The sequence below is a fragment of the Ruditapes philippinarum genome, unplaced genomic scaffold (assembly GCF_026571515.1).
Source record: "Ruditapes philippinarum isolate M1 unplaced genomic scaffold, ASM2657151v2 ctg948_1_1_1_1, whole genome shotgun sequence".
Taxonomy (NCBI): Eukaryota; Metazoa; Mollusca; class Bivalvia; order Venerida; family Veneridae; genus Ruditapes; species Ruditapes philippinarum.
This window is the reverse complement of record NW_026854272.1, coordinates 398754-410468: the sequence shown is the minus strand read 5'-3', so window position 1 is coordinate 410468 and position 11715 is coordinate 398754. Positions and strand designations below refer to the sequence as shown.

Below are 11715 nucleotides of genomic sequence, written 5' to 3'. Positions count from 1 at the left end.
GGTTGAGTGCCAACTACTAATAGGTCACTGGAAGGGCGAATCACAGTAAAATTATATCAGATATAAAGAGGGGGTGTCGTCAAAAACTCAAAAATCAAACAGTTTGTACCGATATATGTAATACTGAACACTTGACTTGTGAAATGTTACAAGAAACTTACACTATAAAATGCAATTATGGCCACCTAAGATACTGAACACAAAATTTAACATATTGACTAGATCCACCAACAGTCAACCTTTTATGCTGGGACCACCACTTGGATGGGAATTAAAATTTTGACCATTATTAATAGTAAGCATATGAATATTTGAAGTTCTGGGGTAAGTTCTTCATTACCCATAAATATTACTGGCATAATTAAATGTTATACTGGTCGGGGTATATAAAAATACCAATAATTAGTATACCCATAATTAGGTCCAAAATACATTACCCTTATATTCTGTGATTTAAAATCATGATTTTCTAAAATAAAAAATCTTTATTTTTTTCTACTTACAAGCAAGCACTTAATATATTACAGTTGTAAGTTTGGTACAGTTCAAAACTGTGCATCAGTTTTGACCTAAATCATACTGATATTTAACTTGAACCATATAAAAAAAGGATCTCTGTAGAATGTCCAAAATGGTAAAAAAGTGAAAATGTTGCAGGCTCAGTTTGATTGAGCCTGTTCATAGACGGTACTGGCAAGTGCAAGCTACTGTCCTAAAAAAGAGTGAAAGCTTTATATTTCTGGCAAATCTTTCAAACATATGAGACATTAACAAAAATACAAAAGGAATAAAATACATACAGAATGGATAAAAAATAAAGATGGGATAAAATACAAAAAGGAACTTTCAAAACATTTACATTAACAATCTAAATATATCACAAAGTATACCACGCCAGACAAAAAATAAATGTAGAATTGACTCATACAGCTTATAAACAACGAGGATGTATACTCCATAATTGTATTAAGGTAGTCTTACTGTAAAGTTTTCCCGCCAAAAAAATTCTAAAAACGGCCAATATCGTAATAAATCGGATATTTCCGGAACGTTTTTTTTCCCACAATCTTCGGTATTCAACAATTTTTAACCGGAATTCAGTACAATGCAATAAAGGATGAGTGATTGTAAATAATCTAATGTCAAAGATTTTGAAAAAATAATGTTTCAGAAATAACCGATTTGCTATGATGTTGGCCGATATTGGAATTATTTTGGCGGGAAAGTTTTACTGTAAGACTACAGTCTTACAAAAGTCTTTCTCTATAACCAACTTTAAAATTAGATCAATGCATGTTTTACACCTAGTGAGTAAAAGTATTATCTTCCCCTGCCTTCCTTTTCAATATTATTATTAAATATATCTATAAATTGTTTTCATGATCTCTGTAAGCCATAAAAAAGTGTTTCTTTGGTATTAAAATATCATAATATGATGGTAGTGAAACTGGAGACAGATGAATGAATTGAATGGTTCAGACATAGAATGATACACAATTATCAATTTCTATAGTAAAACTTTTGAATATTAATATTGTCAGTTGCAATGTCAGAATGTGATAATCAAACATTCTTCATCCACTAAACGAGCCCCACAAATTTTTTTAAACATTTATTTTCCCAAATAGTCAGACTGATTTGATAAATGGAGACAAATCTTACAATGAAAGCATCCCAGTCTAGATGATTCCATTTCTTTCACCAGGTTAGTAAGATTGATCTAAAATATTGGTTGTCCTGACACCCCAGACACCTGTACAAATGTAAGTCTATCACATAAATTATATATAAATTATTTATAATGCTTATACCTGCAATACCTCTGCATTCATCACGCAAAATAAAAAGTTTCTCTCTGAATGCTAGGGCATTACACCCTTATTCCATCACATAATTATGATGGCAATGAAATTGGCAATGAATATAGTGCCTGACAAACCTTTGTGGGAGAATCCATTAAATACACAATGAGTTCTATGATCTATGAAATATGTTCAGGTCTCAGACCACTATACAAATGAAAAGGTTTCAGACCACTACACAGATGAAAAGGTTTCAGACCACTATACAGATGAAACGGTTTCAGACCACTATACAGATGAAAAGGTTTCAGACCACTATATAGCTGAAATCTGTCACATGAGCTATTTCAATAAATAGGGGTCTATATCCCTGTGAAAGTGAGAGTTTGTCACTGACAACAGCAATGATTAAGACAGATGAAGAAAGTAAGTGAGTGAAAGCAGAGCTAAACAGCTCCTATTGCAAGCACCCCGGATTGGAAACCTAGCGTTCTGTTTTCATGAACTGTTGCTGGGTTATCATTACTCCAATGTTTTTTCAAACTATGACCGGTCAGCTAGTCTGCCTTGGCACTATATGAACCTGTAAATATATAAGAACATTATTTGATATTTTGACCGATTGACCAAGTTCAGCTAACACTTCTACAGACATTGACTATCAACTAGATTTTTTTTCCTTTTTCAGTATGTTGATTTGTTTGTTGTTGTTTTTTTTTTTCTATCATCTTTATTCATAGCACAACAACAATACAACTTTAAAAAAAAAATACAATTTACGGTGAATAAATTTTGAAGCTATTCACTCATTTTTAACATCAAGTGAAAATGAAAAGACCTTTTTTCCAAGAATAACCAATAAGCAAAACCAATATACTTAAACTGTAAATCTATGCAGGGAAGACATCCAGACAATAAATTTCTCAGTCATTTAACTACACTTATGAATTTTTTATGTTTTTTTTTTAATAAAATACACATCCTAAAAGGTAATTATTAAGTCAATGAATTCACAATTTGGCTTACTTACTTTGCTATGGAAGCCTTACAACTATTTTGGCTATGGAATCTTTCCTACTTTATTTGGCTACACAATCCTTAAACTAATTTACTTGGCTATTAAAGTCTTACTCATTTAATTGGCTATGAAAGCCTTACTTATTTAATTGGCTATGAAAGTCTTACAACTTGGCTATGAAAGCCTTACTAATTTAATTGGCTATGAAAGCCTTACTAATTTACTTGACTATGAAAGTCTTACAATTTGGCTATGGAAGCCTTACTAATTCAAATGGCTATGAAAGTCTTACTAATTTACTAACATGTAACTAAGAAATCCTTACTAATTTACATGGCTATGAAAGCCTAACCAAATTACTAGGCTAAGGGAGCCTTACCCTATCTAATTTTCTTGACTTTGGAAGCCTAATTACTTGGTTTAAGGCTATGGAAGTCTAACCAATTAACTTAGCTATGGAAGCCTCACTACTTGGCTATCAAATGTTTATACTTCACTAAAGAATTCCTTCTAGATGGCTATGGAAGCCTAACTATCAAACTATAGATGCCTCATTTCTTGCCTATAGAGGCTTATATACCAGAACATGTAACTAACCCTACCAAGCTTTGGAAGATAAAGAAAACAAATGTTTACCTCACTTAATATCACCCAGTTTGAGCTTTCTTTCAGGACTTTCAGACGAAGTATTGACACTTTACCAATATCGGCATCAACTTCTGCACTGGCAAGACCCTCTTTGTTAAATTCCCCCACTTTAACAAATGCATCATCTTTAGCACCTTCAGGAAGTATCTCTACAACAGTGTCTAGAAACTTGTCATCTGGATGGTTTGAATTACCACTGCGAAATAAGTAACTGGAAAAAAGATAGAGAAATTTGTAACAAGGAGCACCTCAGAAAGGAGTAGCCTGTACTTTGAAGTGTTAGATGAAGAATTATCCTCCATGATCAGTCAGTTAAAGGGTAAATGTCATAACTCCATTCAGGAAAAAAAAAAATTGTCCCTGAAAACAGACAAGTGATTATAGCTCTATTTGGAAAGAAGAAAAGCTCAAAATTTGAACAAGACTGGTCCATAGACAATGTGTTTTACTTTTCTACATGCTAAACAATTAAATAAAACCAGTACAGAAAAAGGTGCAAAATTTTAGCAAAAAATAATTTCTGCCCTTTTGAAATGGTGTCCTTTAATGACACAATAACTATGTATACCAAGTTTGAAGTGAAAAGCTTTCATAGTTTTTGAAAAAAAGGAAAATACCGATAAAGATTAACCAACACAGACACATACACTAATGAGAAGTCATGAAAATAGCTTCACTTTTTTGTATAAAAAATGCAGCTTAAACTTATGCATGGAATCATACCTGGCTATTTCTATGGCAGGATCAAATTTAATCTCAACAGTATCCCCTGCAGTTGGTGACAAGCCCCAAAATACGTCTTCCCCAATGTACGCCTTTTTGATGAAATATTTTTGATATGCTTTGATTTTGGATACAATTGTTGCTGGTGGATTTACATGAGCACGATAAATGGCCTGTTTGCCAAAATCTTTATCCTGTAAATAATACACACAATCATTACATGAAATTGTTACACATTAAATATAGTCTTACATTAATTTTCCTACATTAATTTAGGAATAGGAATTATTTCTTGAAATTTTTATCTATTAATAAAAGTGAACATATGTCTTCATTTGTTAATACAACATTCAACATAATGTGATCCTTGGATTGAAAAAAATATGTAACAGTACTTGGAGTAAAAAAATATGTAACAGTACAAAGAAATCATAGTTTTATTTGATATCCACTACTTTGAAAGCTGTTGTTTGAAATTCCATTATTTTCACTTATTTTTCAACAAGTCATGAGCAGCGGTGGTCTAGTGGTTAAGGTGTCTGCCTCTCAACCTGGGGATAACGGTTTTAAACACCACTCGGGTCACGCCTGACACCAGTATTAGTCGGTTCCAGGAAACAGACCCGTAAAATCAAATACACTTTGCAACCACTTGTTCCATAACGGAGTTAAAAAGAAACATGTTTTATAGAGGATATTGAAAGAGTATAAGTTTAATATTGGATATATTGAATGAGTTCAATAAATTAAGTAATGAAATTACACAAATTTAATATTCTATAAAAATTTATCATATACAAAAAATAAAGACCGTTTGAAATGAAAAAGAACCAATTTTCATTGTAGCACCTACAGTATAATGCTAAATTTTAGCGCAAATAAATGCTATGTTTGTATTACCAAATGACGTCACATCGAAATATGTGCAAGGCTGTGCAATACTGAGTCGCAAAAGCAGCACAGGTTTGTGATAAAACTAAACATGTAATTTCAAAACGATGTTTGTGTTGATATGCTATTTTGCCAGTCAAAGCTGTAAGATCTTCAATTAAATAACTGAGTTTCATTCTACTAATGTAAACTTGTGAACAAGAAATATGACTTATCTTTTAACAAACTGTAAACTAGTAAAATATATCAATACCTTTAACTTCTGAGTTTTCCCTTTCAGTGAAGACTGCATGCCCACATGTTGGAACAGTGACGGCTTGAATCTTTTACGAACTTCGGCAATCATACGTGCACAGTGTTTCTGAAAATATTCACATCAAAAACTGATTTGTTTGGTTACTCAGATAAAGCATTAGATTTTAAAATCATAAAAAAGCATAAAGATTTTATTTAAATGTTCACAACAGTCTTAATCAAAAAGGTTGAATTCACCCAAATTTGGTCAAGTTTGCCTAACTTTGTTCTAAAATGCCTAACTACATGTATGCTCTAGCTCTAGTTTGCTTCAATAGTAATTGTAAGATTAAGTATGCATAATGGACACAGTGCAAGTCTATTTTAACTGCATGCAGTGGTAACGCTTGTCAGTTAAAAATTCTCAGTTATAAGGGGCATAACTCCAAAAAATATAGCTTTCAGAATTACGCCCCTTGACTAACAACTGCACCTTGTCTTGATATGCAAGGTTTCACGTTGATAACTTTCAAATGTTTGAATAATGGGCTACATTAAAGTTTTTGCAACAAAGGCACTGCAGGGGCATAGATTATTTAAGTTGAATAATTTGTTGTAATTAATGAATAAAAACTGTTCAAGTATAAGAACAGTACCAATAATCTCTAATAAATATAAATATAAGTTATTGACCCATATTCATCTTTCAATATAATTAAACTCTTTTAATCTAGTCTTTGATATCGACACATTTAAGTAGTCCATAACTTTTATAAGAAGAATAAATCATATGAGAATAATATATATTTCTGCAAGATTTATTTCCCTTCCTATTCAATAAACATCTGAAATGACATTGATGCTAATATCTTACAGTTACCAACATTTCCAGTATCAGAAATGCAGCCTATGCATTTTCAGTTATATTCCTTTAAACCACAGTTATTCCCCTTTAATTATCTCATATTTTGTTACTGCTTACTGTGACACTAGCCCTACGTAGTTACTTTATCTTTTTAGTACCATTTACATCGACAGACTTGAGATAACATCAAATAAACTACATGTAGTTACCTTTTCTTATCTTTTCTTTTAAACATACTTGTCATCATAGACCTTGACACAAAGTTATGATCTTAAAACCAGAGTAGCCTATCTTTAAACATTGATTGCTTGTTTGTTTTATTGGGTTTTACGTCACACCAACACAGTATAGGTCATATGGCGATGTTCCAGCTTTACTGGTGGAGGAAGACCTCAGGTGCCCTTCTGTGCATTATTTCAGGCACAAACTGGTACCGGAGTAGAGCCACCGACGTTCTGTATGCTAGATGGGTAGCTTCCTCACATGAAAGATGAAAGAATTCAAAGACGCTGTTGGGATTCGAACAAACAGCAGTGAGTAGGGCAGGTTGTTTGAAGTCAACGACCTTAACTACTCGGCCACAGACGCCCTCTTAAACATTGATAATAAGGTCTTAAAAATACAAAGCAACCACCTTCGCCTTATCACGAAAGTAAACAAAAAAACAGATTTACCTACCTTATCTTTTTCAGGACTGCAGACCTTGACATTGAGGTAATGATCTAATAACCAATCAATTGGTTTATCTTTATGAAACATGAGGAAAAATTCCACGATCACCGGGATCTGTGACGATTTGAACAGTTTACCTAAAACATAAAATGAAAAGTCATATTATTATGTGCTTTGTTTCATGTTATTGAGATATAAATACATGTACTTTATCATTCCTCCACAGGGACTTTTAAATGAATTTGGAATTTTTCTCAAAACCATTATGCCTCAGAAATGCTTTTATTTTTATTTCTCAAATGCTTTAATTTTATTTTTGGTACACTTTGTTTCCAAGAAAGTAATTCATTGGCCAATTACCCTTAATACATACTCTAAAACCATTACTCAAACTTTATAGAATTCATGTTAGTAGTTAAAGATTTATTTATTTCTGAGGCATAATGTGCCTTTAAACTTGTGTTTAACCCTCCAACCCACTAGAACAGGAAGTGGTCAGCCTTTGCCACCAGTATAGTCTATGCAGTCTGACCAGGCTCTATACTACTGGCTTATCAACTCTCAATTTTTCATCAAGATATCCCCAAAAAATGATAATGGACAGTCCTAAAATTGAAGATGGACAAGTCCAATTACGAAATTCAGGTAAAGGGTAACAGATGATTACAAAACGCACTTCCTTAACCATTTGTAAAACTGCATTCATAAATACCCCATGCAGTGTAACTGCATCTGTTATGAAGAGCTAGCAGAAACCTATGCACAGCTTATATAAACAGCTGACAAACAGCTTGATATTCACCTTTGATTCTAAATTTATAGTAAAAGCAATAATCTTTTAGTTTGTTTTAACTCATTGCTTATTTATGCAAGATTATTCTTTAATCATTTTTTTGGGGGTTGCTTTTCTGGCACTACAAACTAAACAGATTGTGTGTGCTTTAATGTCTATTATCAATGTCAATCCGTGACCCAGTATATTATTAGTTATAAAGATTTTTTTTGACAGGTTATATGGCCCTATATAAACAGTTGTTTGGCAATATTACCCAAGCTGCAAATAAAGATTCATTTATGGCCATATAACCTGTCAGAAATATTTAATTTTCTGGCAAAATAACCCAAGCCACAAACAAACGTTTATAAATGGCCATATAACATGTCAGAAATATTTAATTTTCTAAGTTCAAAAAGGGTCATAATTCTGTCAAAATCCATGTTTAAGTTTTGGGCCTTGAATGGTGACCTCATATTACCCTCTCAAATAAGTGTGTGAAGTTTCAATCCACTTCCTTCAGTATATTTGAAGATACAAACTTGCATGCAACAACTTAACCAAACTTGGACACTGACGCCTGTAAGAGCCTATTCTTTGAAAAGTCGAGGTAAAAATCATGTTCTTGGGCTCAAAAAGGTATAATTAACTTCATAGGTAAGATTTTCTCACTTACTTGCACTGAGGTAAGTAACAATATCTTAATTGTGGTTATAAACCTTTAAAGAAAATTAATTAACAATTTACATTACATTAACGTTCCATGTATACTTTGAATTAAGGTGTCAAAATACTTTCAAATAAATAAACAAACAAAAACATAAATAAAACAAAAACATAAATAAACAAAAACATAGAGTTATCTGTTTTCATTAAACACCTGAATCGCAAATAAATAAAACATGTCTATGCAAGTTTACATTGCTGTAGATTTAAACATTGCGGTGGAACCCATATGGATCTCAAAACCAGGCATCAGTAAAAAATAAATGTGAATTTCCGCTGATCCAGATGTGCGCTACAATTCAATATGTGAAGTAGAGAATAGGTCAATCAACCAGTAAGTTTTAAGCATTTATATAAAATTCAAAGCTTTCTTTATGAAAATCAAAATGTAAGAAGTAATTTAAGACCACCTTGTTGAACAAAAACTTCAGAATATTAAGCCAACAGAAATAAGGACTAAAATAAACACTGTATATTGAGTAAATTGGGTATAGATTTTAGATGACACAAGTACAGATTTGTTCAAATTAGCGGACAGACTCCAGATTATTTCAAATAAACTTCAAGCTTTCCACACTATCATACTTAATAAACATTTTTCAACTCTGGCAAGAAAAATATTTTCAGAGTCACTCGTCCTGCAGGATGAGTAGCTTCTAAAACTAATATTTACAGGCAACATTTTTCTACTTGTCGTGCATTGAGTTCTCTTTAAAATTCTACTTGTAATTACGAGTGGACGAGTGAAATTTTTTATCTCTGCAACTTATTCCTCCCATTACCTTTAATTGACAATCTCTACAAACTAATGTATATGTAATTCAAATATAAATCATTGGGGGGAATGCCCGCTTTTTTTGCATTTTCCTAAAAATCTGCCCAAAAGTCCCGAAAAACCCTTTATATGAATGCTCAAATTTAAAATTAATAACTATCATAATGTTTGACAAATTAAAACCAAGGTATTTATGTTAGATATAGTTAGGAAGCATGTTACAACACACATCATTAAATCTGTTACACGACACTTGACTTCCACTCATAATTTCCTCAAGTTACAGTTATAAAACCGGTTTGCTCTGCCTTATATTTCCTCTGAACATCGGAGATGAAATATTAAAATTCACTAAAAAAATCTGCTTCAGCACGACTGAATATTAAATTTTTTTATTACTGAAACATGGATTCTAGTGACATAAATTCTTCGTGATTTGAATTCTGAAACTTGCGCTATAAATAATAATATAACATTGATATATGACTCAGCAAAAAACATATCTGATGATCAGTTACTATAACAATATTTGTGTAGCATTTGTTAAAAATACTACATTAGGAAAAATGAGAATATTGGCTTATATTTTATCATACAATAACCTGCTCTTATGCCAATATTAATATGTGGGGGAAAAACACACACAAAACTCAGAATCACAAAAACCCTTATATATACATAAGGGCATTAAGAGTCTTATTTTTTTTGCTCAGGTGTGGTGGTGTTGGCTTTTTACCCTCTGGTTCATGGTAGTAAGCCACTTTGAATTCACCAGAGCACAGTTCAGCAACTGCCTTGTTCCTGAGCAAGCTGTCAAGCAATTTACCAGTACTTATATGCCTTCACTTTCGCAAGGAACTGATAACTTCTGTACATGCCAGAGCAGAGGTACAGTGCGGATGACCGTAGACAGGATTTCATGAAGTGACTTGCAACATCCCGGAATTGAACCTTTGTTTCTAACACTCTATCCATTGAGACAACAGGACCATGCAGTTCTGCTAAGGTTTGGTTGAAATTTCTCATGAAACCGAAAAACAGGTTTATAAAAATATTTACCAATAAAACCGAGGGCGGAGAAATCTAACAGAATCCAGTCATTGCTTTTCTGTTGGTCAGCATAAGTCTTCATGATGGAAAAATAACCGGGCTTAGCTATCACATCGTCCTCTAACTGAAAAAATAGAAATACATATAATAATGTATCATCATTTACTTATTCAAACATTTCTCAGTGCCTTACTTGACACAAATATAATCTCCTGAAAAAGAAAATCTCAATTACATGTTGTTTTTATAAACCCTAAAAGCAAAAGAAGTAACAATACGAAATGGTTTGAGGATAATGCAATATAAATAGGTAGAAAGGGGCCATAATCAGACCATAGATTGTTCTTGTAGTGATGAGCTAATAATGATCACTTCAGTACTTTGGCCATATTAATAACAATAAGAATTCTTTTATCAATAATATCAAAGAAAATATTAAACATTGCTTCAATCAGAATTCTTGTATCAAAGACTTTAGAGATAGAAAAAAATATGAACATTAAAGTATTTGTACAACAATTGCGCAGCAATCATAATCGCTCCATTTTTTTCTTCAAACAGATAAGCTAAAAATTATTTTCCTGGACATAGGGTACAGTTTAGGGTCAAAGAACTTTCTTAATCACTTGAAAAGGGGTCTCTAATTATTTCATTAATAATAAAATAGCTCCAACATTAATCAGTGGTTTTACAAAAAAAAATTCTTTCAAAAATTGATTTTTTACAATGTATTTCTTGAAGAAGTCTCCATGTCGACTCCATGTCTTATTTTGGTGTCCAAACAACCAAAATGAGTTTTATTAGCATAAAAATAGGTAACTTCATAGTGGCGAAATGGGAAGTACAAATTCTGTTTGCATGAGAAACTCCGCCTTCGGATCATCCGTACATCAATATTAAATCAACAAACATGACTATAAGCGGCAGTCCTAATTTAACGGTATATTTCCGCATTGTAACGGATGTTTTCATACAAATTTAATCTTTTTACGAGATGATTACTTTTACTGAACCCCAGGTTTAGTGCACCGTGAAGCTAAAACGGTTAAAGTGTGTTTGCACAAGAAAATATCACATTTGCTGTGTTCCGGATAGCAACTATAAAACTGTGACGTAGCGCATACACGAGCTCATTATAGTCTTCATTTGCATGTTAAAATTCGTATACAAACTTTAGTGTTACCGTGGGGTTTCCTGTTTAAAATCCTAATTTATGAACAATATTTGATGAGATTTACAACAAAACTATTAAACCGGTTAATGAAACTGTAGAATGTTTGATTTTTAGGCCGACGGCAAAATATTTTTACATATTTATTTAATGTAACTTTAATGTAAGCCATAAATTCACATTTTTTAAACTTTTAATCTGTTGAAATTCTGTAAAGATTTTGCCCTTGGTATGCAAATCTCAGAAAAACATTTCCAGTACCATCATGTCAGAAAAACTTTGAAGTGGAATCCCTTTATATTTTATCTTTATTTTCAGTGACAAGTGACCTTAAGATTTCTTTCTTCTTTATTTTGGCAAATATG

The 11715-nt window shown here is 32.3% G+C and overlaps 1 protein-coding gene across 3 annotated transcripts in view; it reads right to left on the bottom strand.

The window, feature by feature from the left end:
• Nucleotides 1-1522: 1522 nt before the first annotated feature.
• LOC132739622 (alpha-1,3-mannosyl-glycoprotein 4-beta-N-acetylglucosaminyltransferase B-like) overlaps nt 1523-11715 on the bottom strand; it is a 52967-nt gene continuing 42774 nt past the window's right edge. For all 3 annotated transcript variants that reach the window (XM_060727376.1, XM_060727375.1, XM_060727377.1), the window contains exons 9-14: nt 10189-10303; nt 6860-6990; nt 5336-5443; nt 4192-4385; nt 3457-3679; nt 1523-2385 (exon numbers count right to left, since the gene is read on the bottom strand). In XM_060727376.1, coding sequence (XP_060583359.1) covers nt 2356-2385; nt 3457-3679; nt 4192-4385; nt 5336-5443; nt 6860-6990; nt 10189-10303 — 801 coding nt within the window. In that variant the 3' untranslated portion in view covers nt 1523-2355. The remainder of the gene's footprint in view (nt 2386-3456; nt 3680-4191; nt 4386-5335; nt 5444-6859; nt 6991-10188; nt 10304-11715) is intronic.